Source organism: Pleurodeles waltl, chromosome 8 (assembly GCF_031143425.1).
Source record: "Pleurodeles waltl isolate 20211129_DDA chromosome 8, aPleWal1.hap1.20221129, whole genome shotgun sequence".
Lineage (NCBI taxonomy): Eukaryota > Metazoa > Chordata > Amphibia > Caudata > Salamandridae > Pleurodeles > Pleurodeles waltl.
The window spans coordinates 1,386,829,959-1,386,842,628 of record NC_090447.1 but is presented as its reverse complement, the minus strand read 5'-3'; the positions used below and the strand labels follow the sequence as shown (position 1 = coordinate 1,386,842,628).

At 41.9% G+C, this 12,670-nt stretch overlaps 1 protein-coding gene across 1 annotated transcript in view; it reads left to right on the top strand.

Annotated features, from left to right (window-relative positions):
• ANKRD49 (ankyrin repeat domain 49) overlaps nucleotides 1-12,327 on the top strand; it is a 58,071-nt gene extending 45,744 nt beyond the window's left edge. The window contains exon 3 of the mRNA XM_069202428.1: nucleotides 5,859-12,327. Coding sequence (XP_069058529.1) covers nucleotides 5,859-6,326 — 468 coding nt within the window. The 3' untranslated portion in view covers nucleotides 6,327-12,327. The remainder of the gene's footprint in view (nucleotides 1-5,858) is intronic.
• Nucleotides 12,328-12,670: the final 343 nt, after the last annotated feature.

The window sequence follows — 12,670 nt, the reverse complement described above, 5'->3', positions numbered from 1 at the left end:
TGACTGCTTTATAAAGTGATGTTCTATGCGGGTAAAGGATGAATGCTCCATCATAGGTGATAAACTTGTTGTGTATTGTAAAACCGCTCAGGACACCGCCTAGTGACAGCTGTATCAAGCTAAATCAGCTGTCTGATAACAGAATGTTACTACTCAAAAATATATAATGACACACAGCATTACTTGATGTCACCAAAGGACATCATGTAGCCACACCACTCATCACCTTTTATTTCCTATTCGGTATATAAAATAAGCAAAACATACTGAAGTAAACATTCCTACTTCTCCTAAAATATTAAATATTTTCTTGCAAAGCCACATCCTGTTCCTCTATGGTGCTTCCACAAATCAAGATATTCTGAAATATTCACTCCTTTGAACAAATTGGCCATTATTCGCCCAAGTACTGAAGCTGTTGATGTAAATCCAAAAGGCATACGGCAAAATGTAAAACTTCTGCCTGGCGTAACAAACGCCTTTACATTCCTCGACTCCTCATCTAAGACTACCTGTGGATAGGCGGCCCTTGGGTCTAGTTAGGTCGACTTAGTGGTTATAGTCCACTATCCTGGGCAAAGAAAACTCTTAATCAAATTTCTCTGTTCAGGCTCCTTAAGATGTTATACAGCCTGATTTAAGCTGACTTCTTCCTCAAAAGTACTACTGGTGACAACCACGGGGTCACCTCAACTGGCTCTATCATTCCTATCTCACAAATCAACTTAATTTAAATTCATCATAATACTATATGACACATTTTTTAAGTTTGTGTTCAGTTAGTGTTGAAAGATGTTGATCCCTTCTTGACCTTGATGGGTACCCAATTCCACACAATTTACCAAACTTGCAAGAGAATACCTCACACACGACATACACCTTTCCATAAATGTTCCTGCTATTAATCCATGAATCGCTCCAAAAATCTGATCAAATCAAGTTTTATCCCTTCATGCACTTTTCTTTGAGCAATTCGTAAGTAAATATTTTTATCCTTGCTTCTGAATCTAACAAAATTTTACTTTCTTCTCACAAATATCTACCCATCTATTTTTTATCCTTAATCTCTTTACTTTTCCATACTTCTCCTCAAACACTTTGGGGTCGATTACGAGTTTGGCAGACGGAAAACTCTGCCTGCCAAACTCCCAACAGAGTGGCTGCCGCCTACACTGCGACCTCCCCCGCCAGAGCTACTATGGGTTTCCTGCTAGGTCGCCGTTCTGCCCGCAGGCCTAGCAGAAAACAGGCTACAGCATTGGCTCCTGCTCGTACTCGAGCCAGCGCAAATGTTGACACCTGCAGGGTGCTGGCCAGGGAGGCCCCTGCACTGCCCATGTCAAGTGCATAGGCAGTGCAAGGGCTACCCTGGGCCACCCTGTACCCGTTCACCGCAAGCCTTTTCATGGCGTTAGTACCGCCATGAAACCGCTGGCAGAGAAGGGAGGTCGTAATCCCCAGGGCAGGGCTGGCATATATGAACTTTAAAGGGTTTTTGGTAGAAATAATGCCCAGAAACACAAAGTGTCAATGATCGTCAATGGTCATGGTAGAACAGGATCTAGCCGCAATTAGACGCTGACCATGATGGGGTGTGGGTCGGATACTGTCAGCAGGTTTGTCCTCGTCAAGTATTTTACCTTCTGATTTTAGTCGTCTGTCTCAGTCCACCACAGGAGTACAATTCTAAAGCACCCAGGACCACAAGGGGAGGCACTTAGACTCACAGGGTCTTAGAGTCCCATAGGAGGATCTACTACAGGTCAAGTTGCCAGCTGGGCAGTGGCAAGAGAAGGCAGCTTGCACTTTTGTTGTGTTCCTATAGTTTAAACAGGAGGTCAGTCTTATGACCCTTGGAGTCCACTTCTTTGTCCTGGGTACAAGAGGGAGAGCGATCCTTTAAGGCTCTTTTCAGATGTCCACATACAAGGTGCAGTCCACTTCTGATCTTTCACATATCCAGGAGTGTTCTGAAGCGGGTGGCTTGAGATGCCACATTTATGCTTGGCACAAGCTAGTGGGTTAGAATAACTCCTAGGGAAGCCCTAAACAATAATGTAAAGGCCCCTGGGGCTAACACTTCCCACTTTGGGCATTTTCAAGATGGCAAAGGTCTTTGCCCACGTTACATTTGGGCTCTGAGGAATGGGGAGAGGGTACCATGGTATCTTCCCACATCCAACACTGAAATCCAGTTTGAGGCATGTCCTGTCCCCACAACAACCCCAGAGACAGAAGTCTGGTAGAGCAAAAGCTGAGTTTTTGGCAACCAGACAGTGGATACACAAGAACTGTTTTGACATCCTGTTACCCTCCTTTGAAGTGCACCCCAAGTGTTATATGTAAATCTACTAGGATCGGGGCCTCCCTGGCTGGGGGGAAGGAAATGGGGGTACAAAAGAAGTGCACTGCCAAAGTGTTGCTATCATTCGTCTGTGATAGAGGAGGCTTCTTTGCAGGGCACCTTAAGTATTGTATGAAAAACCCCTGCAGATTTGTCAAGCAGGAATGGGCATTCCTTCAGGATTTGACACTTCCATGTCAAAAAGGATACTTTCAGTGCCTCCTTGCATATTCTATCAGGTTTGCAGGGGGGTCATCACTACCCGTTAACGTCAGCCTTTTATTGGCTCATGCTGATTACTGTCTGGCAGCGTTGGAAGAACAAATGCAAATGAGTGCTCAAAGGATCTTGGCAGGGAAAAGGCAACTTTCTAAAAGTACCTTTTCCAAATTATTTTTTGGATATTAAAAATCTAATTCAGTTGTGAAGTTTTATAAGTATTAAACATAGTTCAGTTATTGTTCTACCTATTCCCATTCCCTAGATACATTATTAGTATTTATTTATTATTGCATCCTGGTGTTTTCCCAATGATAAGCCAGCCTTGCTGCAGTTGAAATAGATTTTGGCACCTTTTCACTGTAGGGACATGTGTAACATTAAACTTTACGGGTCCTGCTTTTAAATACCACGCACCGTGACTTATGGGCAATAAGGCCCTCCTTAGAGACTACTTATTCATATTTAAAAGAAAGGTTTAGGCCTGCAAAAGGGGATATTTTAAAAGGTTGAATTTGTGCAAGGGGTGCTTGGGACAGTTCTGGGTACAAATCGTGCCATTTGTTAGGGACGTGAAATATGGGAAGATAAATATGTAATTATGGGGATGCCAATTTCATCATTTTGGGGGAGCACAGGAACCTTGCCCCTGGTTTGTGGGTTAGAATACACAGAGTTCTACAGTCAGCAAACATGTAGGGTCCAGCATAAGGCAAAAAATCAGGGGCAACTTTTCAAAAAGGGCAAATGTCTAACAATGCTAATCACCTTTCTTACACTAGAGCAGGTCAGACAAGCCACTGAAAGGGATGACTGCCTACTGCAGACCTTATAAGCTGTATACAACAACCCTTGGCACCAATTCAAAGCCAAGTGGCCTCCAAAAACACCTGAAGCGAGACGTATTATTGAAAGCCTTCATCATATACAGATGTGTTGGTTGCTGACCTCAAAGAGTGCCTACTCCTTGGACATCGCCTGGTGATACCATCCATTCTTACTGCTCAAACAGTACAGCTATCACATGCCAGCCATCAAGGGATGGTGAAGACAAAGAACCAATTACACACCAAAGTGTGGTTCCCACTCCTGGATGAGCAAGTGGAATCCCCTGTGAGATCGTGCCGTGGTGCCAAGCAACTGGTGCTGTACCGGTGATCACGGACCGTAGTGACCGTGGATGTGTGCTAGCCTAGACTTCGGTAGTCTCCCTGATGGGTGATATGTGATGGTGATCATCAATGACTATTCAAAGTACCCGGAAGTAGACATCATTGCGTCCCAAGGCCCCCATGACGTGCTACTCAAGCTAGAGAAAATCCTAGCAGCGAGCCACTAAATGTCAGCAAACCAGTGCCCGAACCATTTCGTCCCATCGCGCCAAACAGTCTCACCTTCAAGTAGGCGATCAGGTACTCCTCAAGGACCAGTGCCCTGGCAGCAAATTCTGGTTGCACCTTGAATGATTGCTTTGGACCATTACTCAATTCGTGGTACCAAAGTGACAGCCCAGCAAGGCGCAGCAGAAATGTCGAGGAACATATCATACTTCAAAAGATTTCATGTGCCAAGTCATTGCCCCAACACGAACGATGTGCCAGATCTCGATCATGACAGCTAGAAAAACGTTCCCACAACAGAGGCCACATCAACTGAATCCCCCGAGCCGACGAGGTCCAAGGACCCCGGGGATTGCCCCAGCAGTGGACCCGAGGAAACCGGGCAGGCTGAGCTTCCACCCACCCCAAAGGGACGTGCTGAGCGCACGAAGTACTGTTTGAGGGACAATCCTCTTCCTTCCTCTCGGCTGGGAGATCATATGGTCGAGATCTGAGGCCAGAGAAAAAGAATGTGCTAATCTTTGAACCAGGTCTGTCGTATGTTACTTTTGTGTTCAGTTTGAAATAGGGGCGGGATGTAATGTTGTGCCAGTGACGGGATTGGCGTGCAGGTGGAGCAAAGTGGTTGCTGGGAGAACTGCCTGCGGCCCCCTTTGCTCCCGAACACAGTGGCGTGAGCCCGTGTCACTTGTGTACAGTTACTAAAGGTGAGTCCGGGACGAGCAGGAATTAGACCCACCGCCAAGACACACGTACACCAGACTCCTGTGTCCATGTGGTCACTGGGCCTAGGCTCGCGCATCGTGCACACCTAGCACACACTCCCCGACATTACATATGTGCCGGTTTCCATAGCTAAACTTGCTGAGTGACACAATGGCACATTGTCCTAATCTGTGGCAAAGCACTTTTTCCCCTTGTGCGCCCTCCAAAGACTCTCTACCTTTCACCAGGTTGTGCCAGTGTTCAAGTACACCACCAGGCTTTTCTTCCAGGGAATGAGCGCTGCACTTGTGAGGTGAGTAGCACGATTGCCAGGCGCACAAGTGGAAAAAGGTGTCTTTGCCACAGATTAGTACAATGTGTCAGTGTCACACAGCAAGTTTAGCTATGGATAGTGGCAAGTGATCGAGGTCCCCATTCGCCTGCCTGACACAGGGAATGCTATATTTAAATAATGGAACGACCTTGTTAAGTTCATTCCATGATTTGAACAGCCGTCACCATGACGACACAGCACTTTGCTGCCAAAGCTATTTTCATCTGTCTGTCTTAAATGAGAAAAATAAAATAGAAGGGTTTCCTTCCATAGCCACGTACCACGAGGAAAAGTTCTTTTGTTGAAAGAGAAAGGGCATAACGCACTGCCATGGTGGAGGAATTATGATAACCAGATAAAACAGTTGCTCACAAACAGAAGGCGTCCAGTTCGTGTTCGAGCCAAACTCAGAAAGCCTTCCTTTCGCCCTGCTGATGAAGCCTACAGAATATGGAAGGAGGGGGGTGGAAACAACCTGACTACCAAATCTCTGACGTTGTCCGATGGAAGTGTTTCATTTCACACTCCGAGCTTCAGCAGATGACTGCCATGTGTAGAAGCACAACGGGTGTTTCTTACTCGCATCGTTACTGAAGAGGTTTATTACTAGTCCTACTCTACCTATATAGCCCCAGGAAAGTCAGGTGTCATGTCATAATCCCTTGGGCAAGTGCGAGACACGGGTGATCTAGAAAGAAGTATTCTTCCTGACTATGGATGTCTCTAATCGTCTCTAATCATTATGCAGGTCTGTTATTTCAAGATCTACTGGTTGTGATCAATTGTAACCAAAATGGAATGCGGTGGTGAGATTATGTGTGCTACAAAATGTCAGCTTCATTGTCTTACGTTAAGTAGGTCATTTTAAGTTTGCAGCAGTAACAAAGGTTGCTAATGTGAATACTATTTTTAACAGGTTGCCACGGTGAAAAAACTTTTGTCTCAAAGTTTGGTGCTGGTTAACGTCAAGGATGAAGACTGGTACACCCCGCTGCATCGAGCTGCTTACAACGGACATCTAGAGGTTGCTCGTGAGTTGATTGCACATGGTGCAGATGTTCACGCCGTGACTGTGGATGGGTGGACCCCTCTTCATAGTGCTTGCAAATGGAACAACACCAAGGTGGCTTCTTTCCTTCTCCAGCATGGGGCAGATGTCAACACTCAGACAAAAGGTTTGCTGACACCATTGCACCTTGCTGCTGGAAACAGAGACAGTAAAGACACCCTTGAGCTTCTACTGATGAATCGGTACATAAAACCTAATCTGAAAAATAATCTGGGTGAAACAGCATACGAGATTGCAAGGCGTACAGATGTTCATTACTATCTTTTTGAAGTTGCTGAGAGTTGCATCAACTCTGTAACACAATTTGAAAACTGATCTTACACATTCCATATACTGTCCTGTGTAAGTATATTGTGTAATTTGAATATCTTTGTCCTGTAAAACATACATTGTTGTCTGTCTTTAGGAGATAATTGTATTGTAAAAGAGAACCACTAACAATAATAACATTGTAAAATAAAAACGAAAAGGGGGCAATGACAAATGAGGCCCTGAAACTACTCAAATCTCTCGAAGAGAAATGTAAATACATAAGTGGATGAAACTAAAGCTGGAAAGTAAAAAGGAAGCTGACCTTAAATGAGAAGATAAGTTGTCCAAAATGTCTAAGAAAAACACAAAGATGAGTGGAATACTTGCAAAAATTTCAGTCGGAGGCAGTCGCCTGGAGCCACATTAAGCCCATTGGGTTTTGCCCATTGTGTCACTTAAAGTTGAACCATGTCAAATGCTGATCGCCCTTTGTCCTGTTCCAATAGGAACAGTACAGCCTAAACTGCCAGACTTCATGTCTGAAAGACGTCGCAGTAAATGGTCACTGCAGACATCTCTGTGACTTGCAGATCACGTTTGAACTGCACTGTGAGAAATTCGATTTTCATTCTTCACAAGTCAGTCAGTTGAGCACCATCAAATTAGATAGTAGTAAAACCTGTTGGTGACAATTTTTTGAAATGTTAAACTTGTGGCGTTAAATGCCACAGATAAGAAAATTGCTTTCATTGATATTAGGAAGTCTTTAAAACACATTAATTTAATCTACTTAACCTTCTTTACGGGGTGAAGTTGTCTGAGCAGTCCATTGATCAACGAGCAATACAGTCCTGCAAATGAATTATTCTGAGAGTGTACCCCGCTTGTTCAATCAATAATCCGCAGCAGGTTGTACTCACAAGCTGCAGAGGCATGTGAGTAGATGCTGGCAGATCAATAAGAGTTTCCCCCTTTATCATTTTATAGATTCACATGCTCACAGTTTTCTGTGGGAAAGGACCATCCAAAGTAATTATAAACAAAGGTTATAGTTGAAAAGCAAAAGTGATGTATATCAACTGTATGGATTACAATGGAACACAAACATAACTGTGCTCTAATAATTGTCCAAAATTTGCCAGGTGAATGCTTTCCAGCGGATAACTGACTAGTTCACTCAGTGTAGACCTAAAGAAAGAACACAAATGCCACCACGTTTACAATGTTGAATTTCATGATACATGGAAGAAATGTCAATATAAGTATTCCTCCACCAATATTGAACAGCTTATGGCAAAAGAATATCAGAAAACCCATAAAAATCCATGTAATAGAACTTGTAATTCATGAAAAAACTCACACAGTAGCACCAACCTCACAAGAACTGGGAGCTCAGTAGTAACGTCTAAGCACTCATTCGTAGAAACACTCACCTATTCGTCTCAATTTTAAAAAGAGGGGTAATAAATTCAGCAATAAAAGCAATTGGAGCACCCATTCACACACTGCTCAGACAGAGGGAGGGTATTACAAAGTTTCAGAAAGACAGTCGTGGACAATAAACTGCAAACGTGTCCACTGCATGTTCATTTGAACAATATGGTACTCGGGCCACAAGGACCCTGGGATCACAACGCCATCTCGTGCCATACTTTTAAATATCAAAGTTGCATTGTGCAAAAAAACGTAGCGTCAAAAAGCAAGTCAAAGAATACCTGTGGTGTTGGTGGCCCCTCCACTGCAAAAAAACATCCACAAATCCAGCCACCAAAACATTGAGGTTTAAATATGGGCGTTTTCTGTTTGAATTGCTGGGTAAGATGCTCAACAACTAGTGTGTGACAGTCAGGCGCCGTATTAGGTGTATGGGATCCCATTTCAAGAGGCCTCACATGCTGAAGATCCACTCCTATGTGTGGAAAAGAGCCTCTTGATATCTTCAAAACTGCTGATTAGCGAAATGCATATGTTAAAGGCAATCATATGAAATAATTCCCAAACCAGATTTTTGTGAATCTTAGCCTAATCATTGGCTCAGTGACCTGCAAGATACACATTGAAACCTATTTCTGAAAACAGTCATTAATAATCGTCCCCTGGATTCCCCTCTAGACCTCCCCAGCGACGTGGTTGCAGTCCATTAGTTGTTTTCTAACGAATGCACTAATGACCATTTACAACAAATGTTTAGCATCTGGTATTTTTCCTGCTAATCGGAAGATGGCAATGTTTAAACTCGTGAAACAATTTTAGAACAATATCGCTTACACCTTAGTGGTTGAAACTGTTGAAAACATTGGTCTTCTGTCAACTTCAAAGGTATGTGGTACAAAACAATTTGATCATTTTCAGGTAGGTTTTCGCATAGATGGAACAACTGAATTGTTTCAATATTTGATAACCTACTGAGGCTGGTGGACAGGAGGAGGTGGTGGGTTTGATGACACCCAGTTGGTCTTTGAGTTCTCTCATAGGCCTTTAAACTCCTTGAACATGGTGCCAGGGTGTGCATTAGGCTCATGGCTGCCAAAAGCGCACCAGCGCTTAGATTTCTTCTGAGATATGGTGCACTTTTTCCTCTCTCCCTTTGACGCAAGCATGCGCAGCAACTTTGGTGCAGTGTTGCCTTGCATCAAACAATAGTAAATCTGGGCCTGGATCTTTTGATCTTTCAGGGCTCTGGCATCCACTGTTTATCCCTTTTGTTCTAGTTTTCTAGGATTAATCCTCTTACAGACTGACTCACCAGTCTGGCCCTATGTCACTGGAAAATGGGCGTAGGCTAGGTTCAGTCATTCCCTGAAAACCTGAGCACTTCACAAAATCTGAAAGGTGTCATCTTCATCAACAGGGAAATCTTCTATTTACTTGAAACATTTGCACTGAGAAAGCCTATTTAACAATTGCATTCGACATATGACCTACAGCTGAGGTAATACAGATACTCATGATTGCAACATACACTTTGATTGTTCTACGCTAGTTGGTTAACTCGAGTTTGTGGCCAGTAGCAGAATAAGAAATCTCAAAGTGATGCTTACATGAGGGTTAGTGTGATCTTCCAGATTAAGTTGTGGAAGGCATACGAAAACACACATTTGTGTAAAACATTATATGATGAGCCTTCTTTAGTCGCTGACTTGCCAGGTGTTAAAAATAATTAAAGAGGTGGTCCAGATCGAAAGTGTCCTTGCACTCTAGATATTTTAAACGATGGACCATCATTCCGGTGCAGGAACAAGTAATGATGCATCATCTCAGGTGACTAGAATAATGGAGTGATGGAGCTTGAAATTCTCTGTACCATGTGATAGCTGCTTGAGAATGAGACATAAAAGGACTATGTAATGGCAGTCTCAAGATATGCTCATCTCTCTCCAGCAAAGCTGAACAAAATGTATGTAAGCAGATCTGAACTTCAAGCTGTGAACTTGACTCAGTTTAATACACTTCTCTTGAAAGTGTCCCAGCTGGGCAAAGATAGAACAACGTTTTATTGATACGTTTGATTAATCACTTTTCCATTTTGAAACTTGCATTCTTCATCCTATTCCCCTTGTGACCAGTTGGCCCATCATTAGGGCTTAACTCGTACCTCCGATTTTGCTGTCTGCAGCACCTACAGTCCTTTGACATTGACTTTATTGGAAGCCTCTGAGTGCCTTGAAGCAGTTCTACTGTGATATACGGTGCTCAGTAAATAAGTGCATGAGCTAAAGATTTTTCTTAGGAGCCTGTAGCTGTATGCTACGGTTGCCTAATACTAGGTTAAGACTCCCAAGTCTTGATTCCACCTCGTGCCTCTTTCTTCAACCACTCTACACTTCCTGTCTCTATCTCATTCTTGCAGGTTCTTTATCATCCTTACATTCTCTGTTGTCACTGTTTTCCTATCTTTCTTCTTCTTTTCTGCATCAAAACGTTTTGATGAAAAATAAAACTCCTAAAAAAGAGTGTTGATTAGCACAACCTGCAACCACCAGCACAAAGTAAGCACTGGTGATATGAAATAATTGATAACCCAGTTTTAAAATGAGGAAAAATACTTTGGGAGAAATGGTTTCTATTACTGAGGAAATATGATCCGACCAACTTTCGGATGATGAATGTAGGGTTGAATGAATAAACATATGTTTGTGCTGAATAGTAGCTACTTGTTTAGGACTTAAAAACAGCCTGAAAGTTCTGAATACTGTTATTTTATATTGTCCGTTTTATTCGGTGTAATGAACTGACGAGTCAGATGTCTTTCTGCAAGCAACCAAACTAACCTTGCTCAAGAATTTTAATATTTATTATTTGTTTTCTTTTCTTTTCATTAAAGTATCTAATGAAATGTGGATACGTGTTTGTAAAATATTATAATGTTTTATAATAACAAATGTGTGTAGTTCGGTGACCTGCATATAATTTGTGCTGTAGCTTACCACTGCTTTAAGCATGCACAGATAATTGTGGACAGTTGCTAAGCACATCTGGGCACGTCCGTTTTTGAATACATATGCATGCTCAACCAGAAATGTAATTGTTCCTTATTTGTGTACTTAATTCATTCCATCAAAGGAAGTGAATGGCACAATGCCTACATTTGTTCATATTTTGAATTTGCCACCACTGAGATTGTGTGTAAACATACTCTTAGATGTCCAGTTTCTGCACTTGTAATATTCTAGAGCTATTACCAAAATGTTTGTTCATTCTGAGCTGCTGTTTCTCCCAAATTCATATTTGAGAGCCTTCCTGGATCAGGAAGAGCCTTCCTGATCCACTGGTGTATAGAACAATGATCAACGTAATTAATAGTTTACCAATCCTAAAACACGTCACTTCCGACTGGTTAAAATTATCGCAAATCTCTTCCCTACGCCCTCAAAATACCTCTTGTGCAATAAAACTACCCAAAAGCTACACAACAGTGTAAAAAGTACGAATGTATTATCATGTTGAAAGAGCCCTGCTCTTGATCGACATTAGCAGTATATTGACTTATAATAAGTTAAACCTGTTTTGAAAAAGTAAAATTTCAGAAATATCTTCTACACCTTCTCTGTTTTCCAAAGTCAACCATCATAGATTACAATCAAGTTCTAACACCAATTAAATCCTTCAAGACCCCAAGAAAACACTGTTGGGGACAACTCGTTACATGCAGCTTATTTTCATGTGCGGATTCTAAATCCAAAAAACACACCCAAAACAAATGAAAAGCATCATACCACCACAGCTGCACCTTGGAAACGTCACCTAGGTCAATCTGTAAAAGCCAGTAGGGACTTAAAATAATTCTACAAATAGCATTTACATGATCTCTATAAAGGTCCTTATCTTAAATATGTTTATGCATCTAAGTTCAACCTAAATGCACAAAAACAAAATTTACAGGACACTTTCCTCTCACAAATGCAAATTGCACACATTGAAATTCGATCAACTAGATGAAATGTGGACATTTCCAAATTTAGTGGCGCAGAATATTTGCCGGCATTCCTGGATGCATCCTCTTGATGAATTCTCACTCAATAGGAACCTCCTGTAGGATGAAGAATGTCTTTCAACCAAGAGTTTGAATGTCAATTTCCACTCTGGAAACCCCTGCAAATTTTCTCCTGTCAATGGAAGGAGGAATGCAGTTCGGGCTAGGAGAACGACTTTCTCCAAAGGAAAATATTTTCCTCATTTCGAAAAATGTTTTTAAAAAACCAATACTGTTTCTGCATCACATTTCTGTTACATTACTGTATGAAGCGCTACTCGGTTTCTTCAAGAACATTTCTGAAATTCTCTGTGAATTCCTGAACAGTCAACATTGTATTATATTCAGAGGAATAACTCTTTATGTGAAAATGTAACTTTCTTCCTACACTTTTCTGAATGGGACCCAATTGTTTGAAGGAGGCATTACCTTAGTTGACAGTTGCAACATGATTTCAGTAGAAATGTTCTTTTACGTTGCTGCATGCCTAAAGTCATTGATGCCTTTGTATATGCCGGGTTTAACGTAAGATTGACGGCGCATTGCATCTATGTGTACTAATGTGATTCAGTATAAAGTGTTTGAATCTCAGAGCACTCCAAACTTTTCTCCTTCAGCTTTTTGTGTTTTTAAATTAATAATCTTCAGTTTTGTTCGGAGATGTTTTAACCCACGTTCGACGATTGATGATCCTGTGGGAGGCAAAGGGCAGGCTAACATTCTGGACAGAACAATGCTGATGGATTTTCACCCTCTGGTTATTTAAATGTTATGCTTCAATTAAATTATTTGATTTTCATTTCGTTCAGAGGTGTATTTCTCATTAATTGGTATTATGACACTATATCTGCCCTGTGCTGTAACAAATCATGGATATCTAGTTCTCTGTCTTTAACTCTGCTTGGCCTATTTGACTCTTTGTAATATCTTGCTC